Source organism: Pristiophorus japonicus, chromosome 5 (assembly GCF_044704955.1).
Source record: "Pristiophorus japonicus isolate sPriJap1 chromosome 5, sPriJap1.hap1, whole genome shotgun sequence".
Taxonomy (NCBI): Eukaryota; Metazoa; Chordata; class Chondrichthyes; family Pristiophoridae; genus Pristiophorus; species Pristiophorus japonicus.
The window spans coordinates 264,411,037-264,438,714 of NC_091981.1; the positions used below are offsets into that span (position 1 = coordinate 264,411,037).

Consider the following 27,678-nt stretch of genomic DNA (forward strand, 5'->3'; position numbering starts at 1 on the left):
TGAATATCACATCCGGGACAGAAACAGGGCGCTGCGCACCTGATGATGTCACGGTCTACAGGCGCAAGAGGGTGAGGCGGTTTAGCCCCACTGTAAAACCGCCAGGGAAGTTCGCAGGAGTCGGTGAATTTGTCGCGTCCAGTCCGTCCTCGTTACCGCCCCCCCCATACCCGCAGGTGCTAATGGGAGGCACAAAGCAGCTGAATTTCTCCCCAGATTTTTTTAAATAATACATTATTTTAAGTTGTTATGATATTTCATGCTTCTAATTTAATCCCATGTGCATGTCCCAATCTTTGTTTCGCTCTCTGTAAAATGGTCCAAAAGTGAAGCCTAATCAGTGCTTTTTACTTCCTGGTTTGCTGTCGGTGAGGATTCTTCAATGTGATTGGCTGCGTAGCCTGCTTGATGACATTACTGTTGCTGGACAATGGAAATCCCCTATAGGTGATGCCAGAATTAAATTAACATCTGGAAAGGTGAAACTCACGCCACAAGGGATCGCTAGATCTTTGCAGGCAGCTTTCTTCGAGGTCAGCATTGAGCGACGTCACTTCACCACTGACAGAAAAATCTGGGCCAATGTAATTAGATAGTTGTTTCAGAGAGCAGGAACAGGCAAGGTGGGACAAATGGCCTACTTCTATGCTCTACAATTTTATGATTCGAAGAGGTGCAGGTGCTCGAAAAAGGAACCTTCCTATTTGTCTGCGATAGCTCCTAAAACATTTTTTGAAATTAGTCTTTTTAAATTTATACCAGAGGTACAGTGAAATATTACTTCAACAGTGAATTCAGGAGAGTAAGAGGGGACAGGATGAGACTAGTGGAAAACACTTTGGGGAAATTAAGAAAATTAATCAAAAGCAATGAAACAGCAATCACATTAGGGACTTCTACATAATTCCAGCCAGTGAGTTCAAGCAGTGCGCCTGCAAAATACATTTATTGCCCATCGCAGAAATAACCTAAAAGAATATTTTATTAAATGCAGAACCATACACAATGGTTTCATTCATATATTTAGTTTAATAAAAATGTTGTTTATTGTAATTAAACTGGAAGAGTGAAATGGCCATCTTGTGAACTCCCAAACCTTGAGTTAGCCCAGACCCACCCAGGAAATTGGAAGCCCTGAGGAGAGAATGGTTCTGTGGGCTCAGAATCTGTGCGCCTAAAAATTGGGCACTTTCTGGTAAAAGAAAGACTTGCATTTCTATTGCGCCTTTCACGACCACCGGACACCTCAAAGCGCATTATAGCCATTGTAGTGCCTTATGATTTCTCTTAAAAACATCCCAAAAACTAATTACTTTAAAGTGAAGTAACTTTTGTTACGTAGGCAAACGAAGAGCAAGTTCCAATTGATCCCATTTGGACAGTTATTTTGGCCCTGCAGTTGAAGGAGGAATGTCGGCCCCGACATTTTAAGAACTCCCTGTTCTTCTTCAAATAGAGCCATGGGTTCTTTAATGTCTACCTGAACCACCAAAACAGATAGCACCTTTCACAAGCTCAGGACATCCCTAAGCACCTTACAGCCAATGAAGTACTTTTGAAGTGTAGGCGTTGTTGTAATGTAGGAAACGCAGAAGATAATTTGTGCACAGCACAGTCCCACAGTCAGCAATGAAATACATGATCAGATCATCTGTTTTAGTGATGTTGGTTGAGGGATAAATATTTTCGCTGCTGGTCTCTGACCAGACACCAGGAGAACTCCCTAGCTCTTCTTCAAGTAGTGCCACAGGATCTTTCTCAAATAGTGCCACGGGACCTCCAACAGTGCAGCACTCCCTCAATCGTGCACTGGAGTATCAGCCTAGATTATGTGCTCAAGTCTCTGGAGTGGTGCTACCACTGAGCCACAGCTGACACATATCTAGCTTGTTACTGGGTCACCTGAGCAAATTAAGATTTTGTTATTTGAATTAAACAAAGATCACCAGCACAGAGTGCCTCAATATAATTCTTACTGTCAATTCTGTCAAGTGCTTAACAGAACTGTTAATTCCACCCCCTCTCTCACCTCAGATAAAACATGACAGCTATCCCATAATTACAATTCTTGGACACTGTTCAATGTCTTTATAGGGTGAAGTTTTTCTTAGATTACAAGCAATGCATGAAGAGGGAGTTATATTTTTGCACATTTTTTCCACGCTCGCATGAATGCCTCTTTTGACCGAGATCTAGTGTTTTTTTTTGCTTTGATGAAGCTTGGGAGCAGCCATTTAGCTTACAATTTCTTGTTTCAGTGACATGAAGTTCTTCTGAAATGATTATATAAGTAAAGAATGCTATTCACGCATATCCCACACATGTCACTGATTTGGAACTAAATGATGCCACTGAAGAGAGCAATTCTGCAAGGCATGCATTTCTCTTTCTGACTTGCGAGCAGTCTTAGGAGCCGAAATGACCCCTTTCCGAAAGGCCCATTGGCACAAACAACCCGCCTGGAATTGCTCCCGGGATGGCAACGGCACACATGGCAATGACATCATCGCCATGCAAACCGACACCTTACCACCCCGCGGGGGAAATTGCCCGTTGGAACGAAGTTGATGCTGGACAATGCCACTGACAGCTTCGCGGGTCGCAAAGCTGTAGTGGCTCAGGCACTCTGACCGCCCTTAAAGGATAGGGCCTTGTACCACAGCTGCCATCATTTTTTGGCGGCCAACTTTGATTCAGCACGACACAGCATGTCCATGTCGCACTGACGACATCAGTGTCGCGCTGAGTGACATCGCCGCGCTTCCGCCCCTCTCTCGCCCCGCTACCGCCACATGAAAGCCATTTAGTGCTCCAGCAACGCAGCTCTCCGATTTGGGAAACAAAGTGCCGTATTTTCAAACTTCCTCCCGCCCATCTCTGCCGGCGCTAAGTTTACACTTAATTCAAATTATGCGCCCCAAACCCAGCGCGGGACAATTTTGCCCCCTTAGAATCATAGAATCTTACAGCACAGAAGAGGCCATTCGGACCATCATGCCTGTGCCGAATCTTTGAAAGAGCTGTCCAATTAGTCCCACTCCTCAGCTCTTTCATGTGAAAAAGGAACGGCAGTAATCATGGGGGATTTTAACCTACATATCGATTGGTCAAAACAAATCGCACGGGGTAGCCTGGAGGAAGAATTCATAGAATGCATATGGGATTGTTTCTTAGAACAGTATGTTACAGAACCTACAAGAGAGCAAGCGATCTTAGATCTTGTGGAATGAGACAGGAATAATAAACGGTCTCCTAGTAAAAGATCCTCTCGGAATGAGTGATCACAGTATGGTTGAATTTGTAATACAGATTGAGGGTGAGGAAGTAGTGTCTCAAACGAGCGTACTATGCTTAAACAAAGGGGACTAGAGTGGGATGATGGCAGAGTTGGCTAAAGTAGACTGGGAACACAGACTAAAAGGTGGCACAATTGAGGAACAGTGGAGGACTTTTAAGGAGCTCTTTCATAGTGCTCAACAAAAATATATTCCAGTGAAAAAGAAGGGTGGTAAGAGAAGGGATAACCAGCCGTGGATAACCAAAGAAATAAAGGAGAGTATCAAATTAAAAACCCATGCGTATAAGCTGGCCAAGGTTAGTGGGAAACTAGAAGATTGGGAAAATTTTAAATGACAGCAAAGAATGACTAAGAAAGCAATAAAGAAAGGAAAGATAGATTACGAAAGTAAACTTGCACAAAACATAAAAACAGATAGTAAAAGCTTTTACAGATATATAAAACAGAAAAGAGTGACTAAAGTAAATGTTGGTCCCTTAGAAGATGAGAAGGGGGATTTAATAATGGGAAATGTGGAAATGGCTGAGACCTTAAACAATTATTTTGCTTCGGTTTTCACAGTGGAAGACACAAAAACCATGCCAAAAATTGCTGGTCACGGGAATGTGCGAAGGGAGGATCTTGAGACAATCACAATCACTAGGGGGGTAGTGCTGGACAGGCTAATGGGACTCAGGGTAGACAAGTCCCCTGGTCCTGATGAAATGCATTCCAGGGTATTAAAAGAGATGGCGGAAGTTATAGCAAATGCATTCGTTATAATCTACCAAAATTCTCTGGACTCTGGGGAGGTACCAGCGGATTGGAAAGCAGCTAATGTAACGCCTCTGTTTAAAAAAGGGGACAGACAAAAGGCAGGTAACTATAGGCCGGTTAGTTTAACATCTGTAGTGGGGAAAATGCTTGAAGCTATCATTAAGGAAGAAATAGCGGGACATCTCGATAGGAATAGTGCAATCAAGCAGACGCAACATGGATTCACGAAGGGGAAATCATGTTTAACTAATTTACTGGAATTCTTTGAGGATATAACGAGCATGGTGGATAGAGATGTACCGATGGATGTGGTGTATTTAGATTTCCAAAAGGCATTTGATAAGGTGCCACACAAAAGGTTACTGCAGAAGATAAAGGTACGCGGAGTCAGAGGAAATGTATTAGCATGGATAGAGAATTGGCTGGCGAACAGAAAGCAGAGAGTCGGGATAAATGGGTCCTTTTCGGGTTGGAAATCGGTGGTTAGTGGTGTGCCACAGGGATCAGTGCTGGGACCGCAACTGTTTACAATATACAAAGTTGACCTGGAAGAGGGGACAGAGTGTAGTGTAACAAAATTTGCAGATGACACAAAGATTAGTGGAAAAGTGGGTTGTGTAGAGGACACAGAGAGGCTGCAAAGAGATTTAGATAGGTTAAACAAATGGGCTAAGGTTTGGCAGATGGAATACAATTTTGGAAAATATGAGGTCATCCACCTTGGAAAGAAAAACAGTAAAAGGGAATATTATTTGAATGGGGAGAAATTACAACATGCTGCGGTGCAGAGGGACCTGGGGGTCCTTGTGCATGAATCCCAAAAAGTTAGTTTGCAGTTGCAGTAGGTAATCAGGAAGGCAAATGGAATGTTGGCCTTCATTGCGAGAGGGATGGAGTACAAAAGCAGGGAGGTGTTGCTGCAACTGTATAGGGTATTGGTAAGACCGCACCTGGAGTACTGCGTGCAGTTTTGGTCACCTTGCTTAAGGAAGAATATACTAGCTTTGGAAGGGGTACAGAGATGATTCACTAGGCTGATGCCAGAGATGAGGGGGTTACCTTATGATGATAGATTGAGTAGACTGGGTCTTTACTCGTTGGAGTTCAGAGGATATGGGGTGATCTTATAGAAACATTTAAAATAATGAAAGAGATAGACAAGATAGAGGCAGAGAGGTTGTTTCCACTGGTCGGGAGACTAGAACTAGGGGGCACAGCCTCAAAATATGGGGGAGCCAATTTAAAACCGAGTTGAGAAGGAATTTCTTCTCCAGAGGGTTGTGAATCTGTGGAATTCTCTGCCCAAGGAAGCAGTTGAGGCTAGCTCATTGAATGTATTCAAATCACAGATAGATTTTTAACCAATAAGGGAATTAAGGGTTATGGTGAGCGGGCGGGTAAGTGGAGCTGAGTCCACGGCCAGATCAGCCATGATCTTGTTGAATGGCAGAGCAGGCTCGAAGGGCTAGATGGCCTACTCCTGTTCCTAATTCTTATGTTCTTAGGTTCCCCACAGCCCTGTAATTGTTTTCCTTTTCAAGAATATATCCAATTCCCCTTTGAGAGTTATTATTGAATCTACATTCCAGATCAGAATAACTTACTGCGTTAGAAAGTTTTCCGCCTCTCCTCTGGTTCTTTTGCCAATTATCTCCAATCTGTGTCCTCTGGTTACCGACCCTCTTTAATGTAACAACAAAAGGAAATGGCATCAATCTCAACACAAATGCCTCAAAGCACTTTACTATAAGGAGGAAACTGATACAGTGCACACTGCACGAGAGGAGAGGGGAGAGGAATGGAAAGGCTAGAATAGGAGCCAAAGCCATGATTGGAGGCTACGGTGTGGAGACAACTTTTGAAAGCAGGGGTGGTGATGGCTAAGGCAAGGGAAGGAGCTCGACAGTTTCAGAGGGCAAGAGTTTTGTGACTGAACAAGCAGCTGCCGATGGTAGAATGGTGAGAGCAAGGAAGAAGAAGTCCAGTATTAGCGGAGTGGAGGCTAAGTACAGGCATGTAAGGGAGAAGGAGATTACTAAGGTAGGGTAGCAGGTCCGTGGAGGGATCTGAAAACAAGCACAAGAGTTTGACGCAGGGGAAAGGGAGCTGACAGGAGCAGAATTGTCAATGAGTTGAAGCTTCTTGAGGGGAGTTCCTTTGTACATTTAGAGTCATGCAGCAATTCAAAACAATCTTTCCTTTAATTGTGATACAGTAATTATATCTAATTTACATATACAGTAATTATATCTAATTTACATATACAGTAATTATATCTAATTTGCATATGAAATCTATCAGAAAATATATATTGGCCTTGGAGGGGATAATACGCAGATTTAGCAGGATGATAAAGGAATTTAAGGGTTCAATTATGAGGACAGGTTGTATAAACTTAGCTTGTATTCCCTTCGAGTTTAGAAAATTGAGCGATAATCTAATTGAGGTCCTTAAAATGATGGAGATATGTTGATAGGGTAAATAGAGAGAAACTATTTCCTCTGGTGGGGGAATTAAGAACAAGAGGTCATAATCTTAAATTTAGAGCTAGGCCATTTAGGAGCGAAATCTGGAAGCTCTTTTCCACATAAAGTGTCAGGGAAATCTGGAACTCACTCTCCCAAAAGCCTGTGGGTGCTGGGACAATTGAAATTTTCAAGACTGAGATCGATAGAATTTTGTTGGGTAATGGTATCAAGGGATATGGAGCAAAGGCGGGTAATTGGAGTTAAAGTACAGATCAGTCTTAATCGAATTGAATGACACAAGAGGTTCGAGGGGCTGAATGGCCTATTCCTGTTCCTATTAGAAAAGGAGCACAGGTAGAGTGTCTGAAATCCGGAAACCTCGGGACCAAGGCTGCTCCGGATTCCGGGTACTTCCCGATTTCGAAACATCTTTCTGACGTCCTGAGTCCGGAAACTCCCGAGCCAAGGTTCAGGTATTTCTGGATTTCAGAACGTCTTTCCGACGCCCCGAGTCCGGAAACGCCTGGGGCGAGGTAAGGAGGGGACCTGGGGGGGTCCAGCCTGTCGACGGTTCCGAGTTCGGCAACGTCGGTTGCGAGTCAGCGGTTCCAGGTCAGAGGTCAGTGGCCGGGCAAGACCTGCTAAAAATGGAAGTTAAAGTTTTTATTTTTAAATTCTTTTTCAACGATTTAGTAGGTAAGAATTTTGTGAGTGTTTTGTGAATTTTTATTTTTTGTTTTTTGGAATGTTTTTGGTTGTTTTTCCCCCTCCCTTGGCCCAATTCGGTAATCGGTTTAAAAAAATGTCCGGATTTCAAAACACATTCCGGACGACCTCGTCACAGATCGGCCCAGTGTCCGGATTCTGGAACATTCCAAATTTCGGAAGTCCAGATTTCGAACACTCAACCTGTAGTGGTTATTCCATTAAAATATGGCCTCTCTCTTCCTTTGTATTTGTGTGTGCACTGTGGTGAGAGGCTACAGCCCTGCTATAAACAGAGTGGTTTCAGGAAATAGTAAGACTACTCCAATGCTTTCTTCGCCAGCATCCTCCATAAATGCGAGCCCGTCCAAAACTCTGCTGCCGTATCCTCACTCGCACCAAGCCCTGTTCACTCATCACTCCTGTGCTCGCTGACCTACATTGGCTCCCAGTTAAACGACGTCTCGATTTTAAAATTCTCATTCATGTATTCAAATCCCTCCATAGCCTCGCCCCTCCCTATCACTGTAACCTCCTCCAGCCCTACGACCCTCCAAAATCTTTGCGCTCCTCTAATTCTGTCCTATTGCACATCCCTGATTTTCATCGCTCTAGCATTGGCGGCAATGCCTTCAGCTGCCGAGGCCTCACTAAAATTCTCTGCCTTGCTAGCTCTCTCTCGTCCTTTTATTCACGCCATAAAGCTTTTGGTCACCTGCCCTAATATCTCTTTATGTGGCTCAGTATCAAATTTTGTTTAATGATCGTTCCTGTGAAGCGCCTTGAGGCATATTACTACATTGAACGCAAGGTACTGTTGTTGATGTTGAATTACAGAAATGTTGATCGGCTGTACCAGGAGTGTGTACATATGAACCGGACGACCTGCTAACTTAACAGTGTCGCAGTATAACACTTTGTGATATATAAACAACATCTGGTGTAACCATCATTACTTAATGGCTCTTTCATGAACAGAGCCCATATCAATTAATCTTACTGTAACATTGTAACATTGGAGGTGATTTTCAGCTGCCACCCTCCCATTTCACAACTGAAAAGCATGACAGCCAGTAGAGGTGGAGTGGGATGCAGGGTTGGAGGAGGAACATCAGTCACCCCTTGGCCAGCCAAGGCCCACCTGATGCGGACCTGTAGTTGGGTGGACTGCATGCCCGATGCAGGCAGGAGGCTCTTTAAAGATGCAAATCGGGGTCGTGCGTCGTTGTGGGGCCCCAATTGCAATTTTGAAGCATAAACGAGCGCAGCAAGGGCCGTGCCTAAAAGCTTAAAAGTACCAGAGGTGCTTGTTGCACAGTCTGAATATTATCAAACTGTTAAATAACATGCTTTAACTGAACTTTCAGGAATAACAGATAAGCTATCTTTGTATTCTCATGAGTGAATGCAGCTCATGCGCAAATTTTCATTTCATTTACAGCTAAACTTTCTCCTGTTTGTTAGTATTGTGCGAATACTGATACAAAAGCTACGGTCACCAGACATTGGGGGAAACGATCACTCACAATACAAGTAAGAATTTATTTGTTACCTCATACTATATGCACGGTAGAATATATTGGGTCAAATGCACTAGATTTGTATAATCATGCCTGATTAATCCATAACTGTCGGAAAACACAATGGGCTAGATCCTCCACTTGTTTTGCATGCTTAACGCCCACTTAACTCCCATTTTACCGCTGAAATGATGTATAACGCCTAGATAGCGCCCATTTTGGCACAAAATGGAAACTGCCGGGCATTTTTAGGAAACTTATCGCCGAGCGTTACTTTCCCCATGTGCTTAACGCCGGGAAAAAATATTACCGCCCGCTCACTTTTTTGGGGCGGAATCATCAGAACGGGAGAAATCAACGCCCATAATATCGCCCAGCGTTAGTTTCCGCACGGATTTAACGGCGAGATTCAATAATACTGCCCACCCATTTTTTTTTTGTCGTAAAGAGCATATTTACCGAAACTAGAGGCCATGAGATCGCCCAGCGTCAATTTCACGACCTCGCACACATATCGCCCACAATATCGCTCACTCAAAAAAACTGCTCAGAAAAAGTGGAAATAATCACAGCGTTATGGACGCCATGTTGTAGATCACATGTCGCATCCTTTAAAAGGTTGCTGTGCTTCAACCTTGGCGGAGTTCGGATGTACTCTGCACATCGTTGGAGTTGATGTGAACATCTTTACACCTTGACCACACTGTGACTGATTGGAATTGAATAGGTATTCTCGTCGGAACATTCCTTGCTTGTGACCAATCGGTGGAAAACAGAGAGCTACTGCAATGGGGCCTGTCCTTTCTCACCCTCTCTTGGTGACCAATTACATGCAGCAGACTCGACATCGCCAAAGGAACGCTCCACTGCATTATATGCCCAATATAAGATGTGACAGACTGATGAGGAGGACCAGACGTTACACCCCCCACAAGTACAAGGAGAATCATTCTTACCTCGACTTGCCCAACACCTCCTGCCTTTGGAGACTGCGCTTCCACAAAGGGGTTATCAGAGGTATGCCAGCTGATAAGGACAGATCTGCAGCCTGCCAGCACCATCAGTACTGCACGGTCCATCGAGGTCAAAGTCACCGCGGCACTGTCGTTCTACGCCTCGGGTTCTTGTCAGGCCACAGCTGGAGACATTTACACACTTTCTCAGTATGCCACACATCATTGCATTAGACAGGTCACTGAAGCCCTGTACGCATGCAGGAGGGAATTGATCAGCTTCCCTATGACCAGGGAGGCACAGAGTGAGAGGGCTCTAGGATTCGCCAGAATTGCAAGCTTCCCCAAGGTGCAGGGAGCAATAGACTGTATGCACATCACGATGCGGGCACCTTTTCAGGATGCAGAGGTTTTCAGGGACTGCAAGGGATTCCACTCCCTGAATGTCCAACTGGTTGTCGACCACCAGCAAGTTATACTGGCAGTGAATGCTTAATTTCCGGGCAGCATCCATGATGCTCACATCCTGTGTGAGAGCACTGTATCTGACTTGTCTAACAATGAGCCACAAGGTCAATGCTGGATGCTTGGTGACAAAGGATATGGCATCGCCACCTGGCTGATGCCGCCCCCCACCCCCCCCGCGTGACACCCACACCGAAGCCGAGAGGCGATACAACAAGAGCCACTGAGCAACTCGCAATATCGGTCACATCAGCACTAATTGTTTCTATTTTTTCCCAATTATCCAGGAGACTTGCCAAATCCACATTGCTCCTAATTCCGTTGCTTGGGGTACATTACATTGTGTTTGCCATTTTCCCGGCTCACATTTCTGAAAAATACCAGATCGCGTTTGAATTGTGTTTTGGATCGTTTCAGGTAAAACATAATTTCCTACCTCTCCTGGGATTTAAATTCTTGTGTCAACAGAATTTATGGTGAATTAATATATACATTGTAAAACTCTGACCTGTTTCTCTTGCAGGGATTTATCGTTGCAGTTCTGTACTGCTTTTTAAATAGTGAGGTGAGTTACTTTGTTGACTTCCGAAGTTTAAAAGCCAATTCAGGATAACTATTCCCAGCAGAGCGTAGGACAGTAACTCAATAGCAGCATATTTTGTGGGACTAAAGAAGCTATGGCATCTGCTTGAGCCTGTTGTATACATTGAAACGGTAACAGTCTTAAAGCCATAAAAACATTTTTGCTATGCAAGTTAGAGGTGTGCACCTGATATTAAAAACGACAAGTATTGATCCAGTATTGCTCTTTTCAGTAAATCAGTAAGAATGATGATTAAAACCCATTGTGCAAATTAAAAAACACACAGAACATCTTAAACCTATGTACAGCATCTCAAATGCCGTTATTTCAGTCCCGGTTCAAATCCACAACTCCACATAAATATCGTCTTTCCCATATTATGTTGACACACTGGGTGATTCTGCCACCCAGCACTCCCAGCTTGGATCCTCATAGGAACACACAGTGGAAGCTCCTGGGCACAGTCTGAGATCCTCTGCCTGTTGATTTTAATAGACTCAGTGGGTAGCACACTCTGAGTCAGAAGGTTGTGGGTTCAAGTCCCACTCTAGGGATTTCAGCACATTTATCTAGGCTGACACTCAGTGCAGTGCTGAGGGAGTGCTGCATTGTCAGAGGTGCCGTCTTTCAGATAAGTTGTTAAACCGAGGCCCCGTCTGCTCTCTCATGTGGATATAAAAGATTCCATGGCACTATTTCGAAGAAGAGCTGGGAAGTTATCCCGGTGTCTTGGTCAATATTTATCCCTCAATCAACATAACAAAAACAGATTATCTGATTATTATCAGATTGCTGTTTGTGGGAGCTTGCTGTGCGCAAATTAATTGCCGCATTTCCCACATTGCAACAGTGACGACATCTCAAAAGTACTTCATTGGCTGTAAAGCGCTTTGAGAAGGTGGTCATGAAAGACACTATATAAATGCAAGTCTATCTTTCTTTCTTTCACAGGCTGCATGATTTCCCCACAAGCACCAATCCGCTGGATTGCAGAATCACCCCCATAGGTTGCTCCAGCATACAAGGCACACTTTCCAAACTTGACCAACCCACTTCAGAAAAGTTATTAATTTAAATTACTTGCGTATCAGTGACACCCTAACTTCAACTGAATTTTTTTTTGTTTTAATAAAGTATCACCTATATGCGAACTAGTACAGTATTTGCTTAGGATTTAACCTGTGCTCCTCAGTCAAGTTAAGCTGCTCATTTGTGGTTAGGAACAGAAAACGGACATTAGATGTAATATGTACATTCTTTCATTGGAGGTGAACTGCGCCTAGATTCCATCTCAGTCATCCCTCAGTCTCTTCCCTCTCCAGAACTCTATCCAAATGTTTCTTGAATATATTTATTTTATCCGCTTCAATGACCATCCCTGGTGACTTGATTACAAGTCTTAAACTTTAAAAGGAATATAATTTTCCAATGGACAACAAAAACAAAAAATACTCAGCCAGCCAGTCAGCGTCTGGAATCCATGCAGCAGGTGCACCCCAACAGATTGAGTGAGTCACCTGGCCTCAAGGAAGATCAGTGCCTGAGCAGGCAGTGACCAAGATCCTACTGAGATAACAAGAGCTTATGTCGCATAAGTTTAACATAGCAAAATGCCCAAGGCACTTTGCAAATACTTGGCCGGAGAATGAATGGGAATTTGAGAAGGGAGTTGCGGAGTATATAGTTGAAGAGGTAGGTTTTGAAGAGTCTTTTGATAGTGATGTGAGATATCACAGTCATACAGCACAGAACAAGCCCATTTGAATTGTGGCTATTTAATAAAACATCCAATTAGTACCACTTCCCTACAGCCCTGCACATTTTTCCTGCTAAAGTATAGACCCTGATGGAAGGGTCCCTTTCCTGAATGACATTAACTACTCACTTGGGCTTTTACAACACTCCAGTAGCTTTTATAATCACTTCCCCCGCACCATCCCCACCACCATCAGGGTTGGAGATTACAACCTCTGTGTTATTAGTTCAGTATCATAATCACTACGCTGCCTAACTGCTAGATATAGCCAGATGGAGGACTTTAGGAAGGGAATTTTAGAGTGCTGGGAACAAATGGAGAAGGGAATGCACAAAAGAGATGGTGTGTGCTGACACACGGGGCTGGAGAAGATTACAAAGACTGGGTATGGCAAAGAATTTATAGAAAAGGGCAAAGTTTTATTGGGGGATGGGAAGCCACTGGAGGTCAGTGAGGTCAAGGGTGAATGAGGTGATCTAGAATTTGGGCAGGATGGAGTGTGGGCAGCGGAGTTCTGGATAAGTTGGAGTTTTGTGAATAGAGCTTGGGAGGCCAGCAAGGAGAACGTCAGAGATATTGAATCAGGAAGGGTGAAGGTTTAAGCGGTGGTCGGGCTGAGGTAGGAGTGAAGGCAGACAAAATTGTGGAGGTGGAAAAGCTGATTGATCTGCATTGTGTTTGTATTTCAGATTTCTAACCTCTGCACTTTTTCTCTGGTACCTCCTTTATAATTGGCAAAATAGACAATTTGAATCAGTCCCTTGTTATATTTGTAATTGCTGATTTTTTGTTTAAGACCCAGTGGGTAGCATCCGCCATGGTGCTAGTCTGTGAGCTCACTGCAGACTTTGGAGCAAGGCTGTATTTGAAGAATGTAAATTATTTGATATTTCTAGATTTGATATTTCAGGATGCCAATTAAAGGAACGTGACAATATCATTTTACAGACTTTACTGATCCCTGTCCAGCCAAAGGCTTTTTCAGAGCGTAAGTTCTCATGAAAGATGATAGGTTGGGCCTATACACATTGGAGTTCAGAAGGATGAGAGGTGATCGTATTGAAACTTATAAGATAATGAGGGGGCTCAACAAGGTGCATGCAGGGAGGATATTTCCACTCATAGGGGAAACTAAAACTAGGGGACATAGTCTCAGAATAAGAGGCCTCCCATTTAAAACTGAGATGAGGAGAAATTTCTACTCTCAGACGGTTGTAAATCTATGGAATTCTCTGCCCCAGAGAGCTGTGGAAGCTGGGTCATTGAATATATTTAAGGCGGAGATGGATAGATTTTTGAGCGATAAGGGTGTAAAGGGTTATGGGATGTGAAGCTGAGTCTATGATCAGATCAGCATGATCTTATTGAATGGCGGAGCAAGCTCGAGGGGCCGTATGGCCTACTCCTGCTCCTATTTCTTATGTTCTTATGCGACGACGTCAATCACTTAAGCAGATGAATGAATGAATGAATAAATGAATGAATGAATGAATGAATGCTGCTCCTGATTCAGAACTAGCTGTAGCTACAGGTTGACTCGCCAGATTGAATTTTTCCAGCTTTGAGAATAGTTAATAAATAGGACATTTTAACACATGCAAGCGGTCCAATTTACACCTTTATGAATACAGCTGCTCTTGGCAGAGTCACTTGCTGGAAGTCCTTGCTACTCAGGCAGCTGAGTTTATCCTGAAATTACCATTCACTAAACTGATGAAGCATTGCTAAATGTTGGTGCGTGAATAATTATTATTTAAACAGCATGACATCAGGGAAATGGTCGGAGTGAGACTGACGATTAAAAGACGATTATATATATAATACATTTGTATTCTATCAGTCAGTCATAGGCGGTCCCTCAAAATGAGGATGACTTGCTTCCACGCCAAAAAAGGATGAGTTCACAGGTGTTTCAATGAAGGACCCGAACTACATCCTCAAGGGTGGAAGATGCCTGTGCGTGGATTTTTTTAACATGTGGTGGCCACTGCACACCAGCCACCACACAGGTTTGACAGAGCTCGGTCTTGGTCCAGGGGCAAGGATTATCCAAGACGACTGGAGACCTGCTATGCTGCACGGACCTAGTGCACGCACATATCGCAGTGTGGGCTGGCCCGTGCTGTCCCTGGGCCCCGATCATATCCCTTCATAGTCTCTTGCTGCTCCTGCTGTATCTGCCCACACTCCAATCACCGACCTGGACCTTGATGACGTCACTCTTCGCTGCCGTTGCCCTTCTGCACCAGCTCGTGCTGCTTGCTGCAGTATGCCTCCACGCTGCTCCCCGAGGCCTCCACTCCTTTAATGGCCCGGATTTGCTGCTGGTGTTCTCACACAGGTCGGGCCTCCATGCTGCTGTATGTGCGTGTATGTATATATACATATACACACACATACAGGATTTGGCTGTGCTTATTCTTAGAACTAAAATTCATGAAAATAGGTTGAAATTCTAGGCATTGACATTCTTCATTCTTAAAATATAGGTTCAGGCTGAACTGAAAAAGAAATGGCGGAGCCTGGTTTTGGGTTGTCACCTGAATTCCGATTACAATATGCACAGAACATCGATTTCAGGAAACGGCTCTGCTTGCAGAAATACCCGAGCTCAGTCCTTCCTGCAGACGGAAACCTCCCTGGTATAAATGCGGTTCCATGGGCTGTGCTGCATCCTGCAGCCTTGCACGTACCATGTGTTCGGGGAAGTCAAGTGACCTGCCTGTGTTCTGTGATGAAGACGTAGGAGAAACTGATGGGAACATCTGGCACAGGTGTTTTCTTTCCGAACTTTCAAAACTTGCATTTTGAGATGTGTACGTTTAAAAATTTTCAACAAAATGTACAAATATTCAAGATGCCTTTGGCTGGAATGCCTTTTTAAGGATTTCTTGAAAATCAATTATATATGTAGTATTGTGCACATAATAAGTGATTGCTTGAACATTTATTTACCAACCCTCGTGACATTTAAGGACATTTTCACGTAGAAAATGGTCCGTATTTCATACTCAACTCTTTGCAACATGAACAAGGCACATCACCAGTTCCTAGGCTGCTCTCAGTTCCTGGGGTCTGAAATCCCAGAGGATTTATGGGCACTCATAAGTTTGAATGTGACTTTCGTTGAATCCCATCAACAGTATTCACTGGAATTCTGCCACGTCACAACTTGGGCTATCTCTTCGCAAGATTTAAATACGTGAGGTCTTGTTTCTATTTTTCTAACATTCCATGATTTCAAATTGGACAAAAGTTGTGTTCTAATGGTTTGATAACATATTGTTTCTGTAGGCGATTTCATCCTCAAAGTATATAGAGGAATTACTGTGGGATTGTGTTGTAAATAAATATGTGCTAGCGAGAAACTTGTATTGGCGATCAGTGGGATTTTAGTGCTCGGCAAGAAAGTACAGCCTGGAAATTACTGTAGCCAATGTCAGAGCGATTGACAGGTTCAGCTGACATTCCTCTGTCCGCTATTTTCATAGAATCATACAATGACGCAGCTAAGGAGGCCAATTAGTCCCACTCCTCTGCTCATTCCCCATAGCCTTGCAAAATTTCCCTTCTCGTATTTACCCAATTCCCTTTATTAAAGTTACTAATGAATCTGTTTCTACCATCCTTTCAGGCAGTGTATTCCAGATCACAACAACTCGCTGCATTAAAAAAAATTCTCCTTATCCCACCTCTGGTTCTTTTACCTTAAATCGGTGTCCTCTGGTTACCGACCCTCCTACCACGAGAAACAGTTTCTCCTTATTCAATCTAACAAAGTTCTTCATAATTTTGAACACTTCAATTAAATCTCCCCTTAACCTTCTCTGCTCTAAGGAGGAGAACCCCAGCTTCCGTATTCTCTTTACATAACTGAAGTCCCCGGTATAATTTTAGTGAATCTTCTCTGCACCCGCTTTAAGGCCTTGACAAAGCATAAACCCGTTTACTTTAAATGAGTCAAAGCTCCATTAAGACTGCAAACAGTAATTTCTAGCGTACAGCTCCATTCAAATAACACCAAAGAATATAAAATATAACGGATATACATAACAGCAGTCCCTCTACTGAAAAATAAGATGCACTTTTTCTGGTCAACTTAGAATGATCCAGTTGGTAAAAATATAATAAATGCATTTCCATCCCTTTATATGTATTAACTACTACTCTAACAACAACAACCTGTATTTATATAGCGCCTTTAACATAGTGAAACGTCCCAAGGTGCTTCACAGGAGTATTATGAGATAAAAAATTTGGCTTAAGTAGAAATTAACACAGGTGACCAAAAACTTGATCAAAGAGATATGTTTTAAAGAGCATCTTGAAGGAGGAAAGAGAGACAGAAAGGTTTAGGCAGGAAGTTCGAAAGCTTGGGCCCAGGCAACAGAAGGCACAGCCACCAATGGTTAAGCAATTATAATCAGGGATGCTCAAGACAGCAGAATTAGAGGAGCGCAGATATCTCGGGGGGCAGGGGAGGGGGGAGGAGCTGGAGGAGATTACAGGGATAGGGAGGGGCAAGGCCATGGAGGGATCTGAAAGTAAGGGTGAGAATTTTAAAATAGAGGCATTGCTTAACCGGAAGCCAATGTAGGTCTGCGAGCACAGGGGTAATGGGTGAACAGGACTTGGTGCGAGTTAGGACATGGGCAGTCGAGTTTTGGCTCACCTCTAGTTTACGTAGGATAGAATGTGGGAGGCCAGCCAGGAAAGCGTTCAAATAGTTAAGTCTAAAGGATACAAAGGCATGAATGAAATAACACAATAACTATATTGACAAACGTCAACTAATCTTGAGTTAGGGACTGTTAACTGCGAGGGACTATGGAGCGTCTTCCTCAGTTTCGGCTGCCCCAGAAGTTTGAAGCCATCCTCCGCCTGCTCCACGACGACATGTAAGCCGTGATCCTGACCAACGGATCCACAACAGATGCAACCAATGGCCGGACCGGGGTCAAGCAGAGCTGTGTCATTGCACCAATCCTCTTCTCGATCTTCCTCGCTGCAATGCTCCTCCTCACACTCAACAAGCTCCCCGCTGGAGTGGAACTAAACTACAGAACCAGTGGGAACCTGTTCAACCTTCGTTGTCTCCAGGCCAGATCCAAGACCATCCCATCCTCCATCGTCAAACTACAGTATGCGGACATCGCTTGCGTCTGTGCTTATTCAGAGGCTGAACTTCAAGTCATCGCCAACATCTTCACCGAGGCGTACGAAAGCATGGCCTTACACTAATCATCCGTAAGGCAAAGGACGTCCACCAACCTGACCCCACCACACAGCACTGCCCCCCAGTCATCAAGATCCACGGCTCAGCCCTGGACAACGTGGACCACTTTCCATACCTCGGGAGCCTATGATCAGCAAGGGTAGACATCGACGACGAGGTTCAACACTGCCTCCAGTGCGCCAGTGCAGCCTTCGGCCGCCTGAGGAAGAGAGTGTTCGAAGATCAGGCCCTCAAATCTGGCACCAAGCTTATGGTTTACAGGGCTGAAGTGATATCTGCCCTTCTGTATGGCTCAGAGATGTGGACCATATACAGTAGACACCTCAAATCGCTGGAGAAATACCACCAGCGATGCCTCCGCAAGATCCTATAAATCCCCTGGGAGTACAGACGCATCAACGTTAGCGTCCTCGACCATGCCAACATCCTCAGCATCGAAGCACTGACCACTCTCGACCAGCTCCATTGGGCGGGCCCTATTGTTCGCATGCCCGACACAAGACTCCCAAAGCAGGCGCTCTACTCGGAACTCCTACGCGGCACGCGAGCCCCAGGTGGGCAGAGGAAACTTTTCAAGGACACCCTCAAAGCCTCCTTGATAAAGTGCAACATCCCCAACGACTCCTGGGAGTCCCTGGCCAAAGATCGCCCTAAGTGGAGGAAGAGCGTCTGGTAGGGCGCTGAGCACCTCGAGTCTTGTCGCCGAGAGCATGCTGAAACCAAACGCAGGCAGCGGAAGGAACGTGCGGCAAACCAGACTCCCCACCCACCCTTTCCTCCAACGACTGTCTGTCCCACCTGTGACAGAGACTGTAATTCCCGTATTGGACTGTACATTCACCTGAGAACTCACTTTTGGAGTGGAAGCAAGTCTTCCTCGATTTCGAGGGACTGCCTATGATGATGATGATGAATCCTGAATTGGCGCCTCATAACCCTAATTTCCCAGCCGCCAATATGTGAAGTATAGAATTAACAGTGACTACAATAAACTCACCTTCTGTAAAATCACTTCATTCAAAATAGCTGATATTTTCATTTGTTTAGCACTAAACTCCCACTTCGCTTTTTCATTTACATTGCTTATGTCAAATAATTGGATGATTGGTAAAAATGAAATGATTGCAGATTTCCAGGACTAGACTGTATTTCAATAAAAAGGTCAGTATGATTCTTACTTTCAGTGATAGAGTCCATGTGCTAACATCAGCATCTGGAAGCCTCAAGCCGGGTCTGACGGTTTCGATGAAATACCGGTAACGTGCAAAGAGCAACAAAGTCTTTGCGTCGACTAATTCTGTACCAAGTCAGATGCCGAATTTTCCTGCCATGTCACTTAAAGTTCAGAGTTTAGTGATTGATTCTGGTATCGCTCAATGTAAACGTTAAGGTGTAAAAAGAGATTTTATCGACAGGCGACAACTTCAGACCCGATAGGATGGGCGGGAGAGGCGCGCGGGAGGGGGCGGGGTTTACGTTTCAAAAATGGGAAGCCTGTAACGGTTTTAACCGAGGCGGTTTGGGAGGCGAGCGACAAAGCTGCTCTCCAGAGGTGGGCCCCTAACTTAAATATGTTTATGAGGCCTGCGATTTAATGGCTGCGGGCCGGGTTTCCCCAGGGCTCGGGTAGTCTCAGGACACTTGGGCAGCTGGAGGGAGGTGAGAAGGACCCGATCCAAAAAGGCCAATGGTTTTTCCAGCGCTGCTTGTAGGCCAGGAGAAGCAAGGAGTGCTTCCCGCCGGCTCCCCAAGCGAAGCTATAACCTCCGGCCCCCGACAGATCTCTCCAATCCGATCCATCTCTCTGGCCCCCGGCAGATCTCTCCAATCCGATCCATCTCTCCGGCCCCCGACAGATCTCTCCAATCCGATCCATCTCTCCGGCCCCCGACAGATCTCTCCAATCCGATCCATCTCTCTGGCCCCCGACAGATCTCTCCAATCCGATCCATCTCTCCGGCCCCCGACAGATCTCTCCAATCCGATCCATCTCTCTGGCCCCCGACAGATCTCTCCAATCCGATCCATCTCTCTGGCCCCCGACAGATCTCTCCAATCTGATCCCCCTCTCCGGCCCCCGACAGATCTCTCCAATCCGATCCATCTCTCCGGCCCCCGACAGATCTCTCCAATCCGATCCCCCTCTCCGGCCCCCGACAGATCTCTCCAATCCGATCCATCTCTCTGGCCCCCGGCAGATCTCTCCAATCCGATCCATCTCTCTGACCCCCAGCATATCTCTACCAATCCGATCCCCCTCTCCGACCCCCGACAGATCTCTCCAATCCGATCCATCTCTCTGGCCCCCGACAGATCTCTCCAATCCGATCCATCTCTCTGGCCCCCGACAGATCACTCCAATCCGATCCATCTCTCCGGCCCCCGACAGATCTCTCCAATCCGATCCATCTCTCTGGCCCCCGACAGATCTCTCCAATCCGATCCATCTCTCTGGCCCCCGACAGATCTCTCCAATCCGATCCATCTCTCCGGCCCCCGGCAGATCTCTCCAATCCGATCCATCTCTCCGGCCCCCGGCAGATCTCTCCAATCCGATCCATCTCTCCGGCCCCCGACAGATCTCTCCAATCCGATCCATCTCTCTGGCCCCCGACAGATCTCTCCAATCCGATCCATCTCTCTGGCCCCCGACAGATCTCTCCAATCCGATCCATCTCTCTGGCCCCCGGCAGATCTCTCCAATCCGATCCATCTCTCTGGCCCCCGACAGATCTCTCCAATCCGATCCATCTCTCTGGCCCCCGACATATCTCTCCAATCCGATCCCCCTCTCCGGCCCCCGACAGATCTCTCCAATCCGATCCATCTCTCTGGCCCCCGACAGATCTCTCCAATCCGATCCATCTCTCTGGCCCCCGACAGATATCTCCAATCCGATCCATCTCTCTGGCCCCCGACAGATCTCTCCAATCCGATCCATCTCTCTGGCCCCCGACAGATCTCTCCAATCCGATCCATCTCTCTGGCCCCCGACAGATCTCTCCAATCCGATCCATCTCTCTGGCCCCCGACATATCTCTCCAATCCGATCCCCCTCTCCGGCCCCCGACAGATCTCTCCAATCCGATCCATCTCTCTGGCCCCCGACAGATCTCTCCAATCCGATCCATCTCTCTGGCCCCCGACAGATATCTCCAATCCGATCCATCTCTCTGGCCCCCGACAGATCTCTCCAATCCGATCCATCTCTCTGGCCCCCGACAGATCTCTCCAATCCGATCCATCTCTCTGGCCCCCGGCAGATCTCTCCAATCCGATCCATCTCTCTGGCCCCCGGCAGATCTCTCCAATCCGATCCATCTCTCTGGCCCCCGGCAGATCTCTCCAATCCGATCCATCTCTCTGGCCCCCGGCAGATCTCTCCAATCCGATCCATCTCTCTGGCCCCCGACAGATCTCTCCAATCCGATCCATCTCTCTGGCCCCCGGCAGATCTCTCCAATCCGATCCATCTCTCTGGCCCCCGGCAGATCTCTCCAATCCGATCCATCTCTCTGGCCCCCGACAGATCTCTCCAATCCGATCCATCTCTCTGGCCCCCGGCAGATCTCTCCAATCCGATCCATCTCTCTGGCCTCCGGCAGATCTCTCCAATTCGATCCATCTCTCTGGCCCCCGACAGATCTCTCCAATCCGATCCATCTCTCTGGCCCCCGGCAGATCTCTCCAATCTGATCCCCCTCTCCGGCCCCCGACAGATCTCTCCAATCCGATCCATCTCACTGGCCCCCGACAGATCTCTCCAATCTGATCCCCCTCTCCGGCCCCCGACAGATCTCTCTGGGTCTCACCCCCATTGCCCAGCACGACTGATCCTGATCCAACTCTGAGCCCCAGTTCACCTCCCACCCACCGATGTCCCCCCTGACAAATATCTCCTGGCATCAAACCCCCGATGTCTCCTCTGACCGAATTCTCCAAGCCCCCACCACGACCCACGATGGTTTAGAAGATAGATGCAAATGAAGAAAGCATTCAGACCTTTGGAGCTGACCCACACAGAAACAAGAACGAGACCTTGCATTTATAAACGCCGAGTAAAATGTCCCAAGGTACTTCAACAGGCACGCAATCAAACAAATTTTGACTCCAAACCACATACAGGAACAAGTCAAAGAGGTAGGTTTTAGGGAGCATTTTAAAGGAGAAAAGAGAGGCGGAGAGGTTCAGGGAGGGAATTTCAGAGCTTAGTGCCTCGGTAACTGAAGGCACAGCTACAGTGATGAAATCGTGGATGCGCAAGAGGTCAGAATTAGAGGTGCACAGAGTTCTCGTGGGGCTGGAGGAAATTACAGAGATAGGAAGGGGCAAGGCCATGGAGTGATTTGAAGACAAGGTGAGAATTTTAAAATCGCTGGACAAGGCACTAATGGAGGTCAGCGAGTACAGAGGTGATGGGTGAATGGGACAATTCTAGAGGATACAAAGGCATGGATGAAGTAACACAATAAATATATTGACAAAAGTCAACTAATTTTGAGTTAGGACTGTTAACCGCCAGGTTCTATGAAGCGTCCTCCTCCATGGTAGGCCAGCCAGGAGAACATTGGAATAGTCAAGTCTAGAGGTAACAAAGGCATGGATGAGGGTTTCCGCAGCAGATGAGCTGAAGCAAGGGCGGAGACAGTCGATGTTACGGAGGTGGAAGTAGGCGATCTTGGTCATGATGAGGATATGGGGTTAGTACCTCATCAACCAAGGAAGAGTCCGCAGTGCCCCTGATTACAGCAAGTAGCGCTTCAATTTCTGCCTCCACGACTGTAGCTGGAAGCTCATCCGTGCGTTGATCGCTCTTGGGTAAAAAATAACTTCCTATCACTTGAAGTGCAGCTTCCATCTTCCAGGTTAGAATTTGAAATCTCAAGATTTCGAAGTGGAAATGCTCCAGAGTTTGTACTGGCAACCCTCCAGTTTATTTGTACTGTGGTTTGATCTTCCCAGCATGTAATTTTTTATTTTTAAAAACGGTCTTCCAACATTTCCAGGAATATTATGGGTCATGTGTTCTACTTTATGCCAAACTCTGCAAACCGCACTGATCTGATGCCCTGTTTGGAGGACTGCAATCAGGAGGCACATTTCATCGTCCAACGAGACTAAAACAATGTTCATTTCATTCATTTATTTTATTTCAAGACAGAGCAGTTTTACAGACTCAAGACTCGAAGTTACTGTTTGCAATAATAGCATAAGATACCTAACGCAGTAACCCAAGACAGGCTAATGGGTCTGTGTTAAAATAACAAACAAGGAAATGTCATGAAGCCAACATCACAAACAGTCGTTTCTTGGCCCTAGTATCAGATCAAGTCCTTTTTTAGACAGTGTCCTTGTCCAAAATCATGCTAGTGATTGCCGTATACGGTATAGAGCTAGAATATAATCAGTTCCTGGAGTACATAGCGGGTCAGGCAACATCTGTGGCGAGGGAAACAGAATTAACGTTTCAGGTCGATGACCTTTCATCAGAACTTTTCTCTTTTTGTTTCAGATTTCCAGCATCCTTAGTATTTTGCTTTTGTATTAAGACTGTAAACCCTGATCGCAGAAATGTTTTATGGCAATGCAGGTGGACTTTCCTTGGTGCAGAGCATTGCGATAATATGCCAATCACTGCTTACATTAGGCAGAGTACACAGACATTTTCCACAAAAGTCAAATTGCTGCAAACAAATTAACAGAAAAGCATAAACAATTCTTTCAATCTTAAAAAAACACAACAACATTTCAGCAAAGTGAACTTATTGTTGAAGTTTTCCTCGGTGCTGGTATCGCTGATGTTCAGTTCGTGCTCGCCCTGTTAACCCACTGCTGACCCCAGCACATTTCATAGGCTCAGCCTCATTTCAATTGTTTTATTGGTTCTTTTTGGTGTTCTTGCTGCACCAGAACCAAACCCCCTCCATTGGGCAGCTGCAGCAGCCTGAACAGGGCATTCTGGCAAACCTCAAATAAATCTGTTGGGGCTTCCCAGGAATGCAGAAAATCTGTCGCTGTGGAAGGCCACATTGATCAATTTACCGTGGTCTTCTAAAATTTGTAACCTCTTCTTCCAGTCCTCGCAATGCTGATGCTACTATATTGCTGCCATGACTAGCGTCCAGCATTGCTAAGGCATCCATCATTGGCACCTTATTTGGATATGCCCTTCTGTATGTGGGTGGGTGTACCTGTTGTCTAACATCACTTCCGACAGAATATCTGAAGTGACCAGAATTGGCACAATACGACATAATAGCTCTCCTGCCTTTGGTACGACTGTCGGAAACTGGTAGGTATTTCCAAAGAAAATCCTGCCCTGTGTGCTGATAAGATGTCAAAAGGAAGCAGTTAATTTGTGTTCTATTAAATAACGGGGAGGGAAGACAATATGTGCAGTGACATGAGCTGCTCATCTTTGGCGAGCTGGCAGCACTGAACTCCCTCAAGCTCTGGGTTCCACTATACCACTCAGAAAATAGGAGTAGTTATGTTACTAACATAAAAACAAAAAATGCTGGAAATACTCAGCAGGTCAGGCAGCATCTGTGGAGAGAGAAACAGAGTTACCATTTCAGGTCGATGACCCTTCGTAGAGTTGACTTCCCCATATGTATGAAATGCTGGAATCACGTGGGCCTGAACCACCAATCACTAGGTAGTATTTTCATTGATAAAAATGGGATCTCCATTTGTGTGAGTTTCCATTACTATCAATGAGAAAACCCTCCTAAAACAAGAAACACAGCATAATTTTGTTTTAAAAACTCCTCTTGACAGATCCCCCGCATTCCCAGGAGAAGAATATTTGCACAGGAGAGATTGGGCTATTTGCCCAACTCATGCCCGGCGAATGTCCTACAAACTTTTACACCTGGTAAAAGCAGGCATATAGCTTACTTTTGCCAGCATTAGAGCTTTAAACCATAGAAAAATTTAATTTAATTCATTTTTATGTTTAAAAACCCTGTCCATTAAGGTAAGTTTATTTTTAATCCTATTAAAATACATTAACACAATTCTAAAATACATATTTTTTTCTAAAGCATTCAATTACATTTAATTTCAATTAATTTTAAATATGAGGTGTTTTTTTTAAATTTATTGGGCCCCCGTTTATTGAGCTGGGCGCCCATTTTTCGCGCCTAGAACGGCGCCGGAAAAAAAACGAGCGATTCTGGAGCGCTTTGCAGCTCCTTGTCGGCTTGGCGCGGCGCCCAGGGGGGCGGAGCCTACACTCGCGCCGATTTTGTAAGTGGGAGGGGGCGGGTACTATTTAAATTAGTTTTTTTCCTGCCGGCAACGCTGCACGTGCGCATTGGAGCGTTCGCGCATGCTCAGTGTGAAGGAAACATTGGCACGTGGCCATTTTTGTAGTTCTTTGTAGCTGTTTAGTTTTTGAACATTTTTTTATAAAAGTACATTGCCATCAGCACTGAGGCTTCTTGTCGCAGTGAGAAGGGTGCAGGAAGCCTCAGAAAGTTGAGGCAGCCGTTTCCCGACGACCTCCCCCTTTTGCCGTCGGGAAATGGCTCCTCAATTTCTGAGACTTCCTGCAGCCTTCTCTCTTTTCCACCAGCCGTCTGGAACGGCTCCCTTCCCCCCCCCGCGTTCGGTCGGCTCCCTTCCCTCCCCCCCCCCCCCCCCCCCCGCCGCGTTCGGTCGGCTCCCTTCCCTCCCCCCCCCCCCCGGCGTTCAGTCGGCTCCCTCCATCTCCCCCCCCGCGTTCGGCCGGCTCCCTTCCCTCCCCCCACCCCCCGCGTTCAGTCGGCTCCCTCCCTCCCCTGCGTTCAGTAACGGCTGCCTCGTTTTGTGACGCTTGCTACACCATTCTTCCTGGCTGAAGCACTTTCACACAGGTAGGAAGATGGTTTATTTAATCTTTTCTTTGCTTATAAATGTTTATTCAGGTTGGATTTATTTGTATAATATTTGTATAAGTATAAATAAGGATTTATTGTAGAGTTTAATGACTTCCCTTCCCCCCCCCCACCCCCTCTTCCCCCCCACCTCGTTCTGGACTCCTGATTTGTAACCTGTGCCTGATTTTTTAATGTGTAGAACAGGTTTTTTCAGTTCTACAAAAATCTTCACTTGCTCCATTCTACTTTAGTTTGGAGTACATTTTCACTGTGGAAACTTTGAAATCAGGCGTCAGTGGCCGGACACGCCCCCTTTTGAAGAAAAAATTCTGTTCCAAAGTAGAACTGTTCTACCTGACTAGAACTGCAGAAAAAAAAATGTGGAGAATTGTGATTTCTAAGATAGTCCGTTCTCCACCAGTTGCTCCTAAAAATCAGGCGCAAATCATGTGGAAACTTGGGCCCATAATGCTGTGTTTCTTGTTTTTCAGGGCCAGAGAGATTGCTTAGCAGTAATTATGACTTAGTACATTGTTAAAAACCCAGTTACACCTCATTCAACAAGGCTTAACTTTTCTAATGCTTCTTACGAGAATAGTGCGTAAAAAGTTGAAATTCCTGTCAAATCACTGATGCTGTGTTGATTGCATCTGCGAAGACTGCAACAGAGAGCAGGGCATCACTAGAAACATTGGGCTAGACTTTCCACTTCACATCGCCCATCTAAGGCTCATCTATGGCCCAAAATGGACCTCTGTCACCCATTTTGAGCAAAAAGTGGAAACTCGGCCAAAATATCGCCGGAAAAATAGGCCCCCAAGTTTCCACTTTGATCACTGAGATGATCGCCCAAATGATCACCCACACAAGGCCCATCCCAAGCACTTAACATGCACTTTGCTGGGCCGATGCAAGGCCCAAAAGAGTGCTCAAAAATAGTTGCTTTTTCAGGACCTTAGAGAGGGAATTGGGTACTGCGGACACCATTTTTAGCCTCTGAGGAAGGGTGGAGAATTGTTCTGAGTTATTTAGAGAGTAAAATTGATGCAAATTGTACTCAGAAATTTGGGACAGGGAATATAAATAGGTATTATCACCTTATTTATGCATATATTGGAATTATTTATTAAATAGTTTTTACATAGTGAAGTTATTTAATGATATTTCGTGGGGAAACAGAATAAACAAACAAATCTACATGAAGAACTGTACGTTGTAAAACTTATGTAAGTAAGAGAGAAGGTTCAAAAGTTGCAGAAATGTTTTTTTTTATTAAGAAACAAAGAACTAATAAACAACACCCTCCCTCCAACCCCCCATCCCCCGCACCAATCCACCCTTCCCTCAAAATCCCCAAAAGGTTACAAGAAGAAATTAACATTTTACAAAACAACTGGCCATTTAAGTAATGATAACAAGTGACCATTTCAGTCACATGAACAAGTGACCATTTCAGTTATGATAACAATTCACCATTTCAGTCATAACAACAAGTGACTATTTTAGTCATAACAACAAGTGACCATCTCAGTGATGACAACAAGTGACCATTACAGTGATGATAAGAACATAAGAATTAGGAACAGGAGTCGGCCATCTAGCCCCTCGAGCCTGCTCCGCCATTCAATAAGATCATGGCTGATCTGGTCGTGGACTCAGCTCCACTTACCCGCCCTCTCCCCGTAACCCTTAATTACCTTATTGCTTAAAAATCTATCTATCTTTGACTTGAAAACATTCAATGAGCCAACCTCAACTGCTTCCTTGGGCAGAGAATTCCACAGATTCACAACCCTCTGGGAGAAGAAATTCTTTCTCAACTCGGTTTTAAATTGGCTCCTCCGTATTTTGAGGCTGTGCCCCCTAGTTCTAGTCTCCCCCACCAATGGAAACAACCTCTCTGCCTCTATCTTGTCTATCCCTTTCATGATTTTAAATGTTTCTATAAGATCACCCCTCATCCTTCTGAACTCCAAGGAGTAAAGACCCAGTCTACTCAATCTATCATCATAAGGTAACCCCCTCATTTCTGGAATCAGCCTAGTGAATCGTCTCTGTACCCCTTCCAAAGCTAGT

The 27,678-nt window shown here is 45.3% G+C and overlaps 1 protein-coding gene across 1 annotated transcript in view; it reads left to right on the top strand.

Moving 5' to 3' along the window:
* vipr2 (vasoactive intestinal peptide receptor 2) overlaps window positions 1-15,241 on the top strand; it is a gene marked incomplete at its 5' end in the record, with an annotated part of 192,328 nt that extends 177,087 nt beyond the window's left edge. Inside the window, 4 exon segments of the mRNA XM_070880248.1 lie at window positions 8,669-8,760; window positions 10,453-10,582; window positions 10,689-10,730; window positions 14,994-15,241. Of these exon segments, the coding sequence (XP_070736349.1) occupies window positions 8,669-8,760; window positions 10,453-10,582; window positions 10,689-10,730; window positions 14,994-15,152 (423 nt within the window).
* Window positions 15,242-27,678: the final 12,437 nt, after the last annotated feature.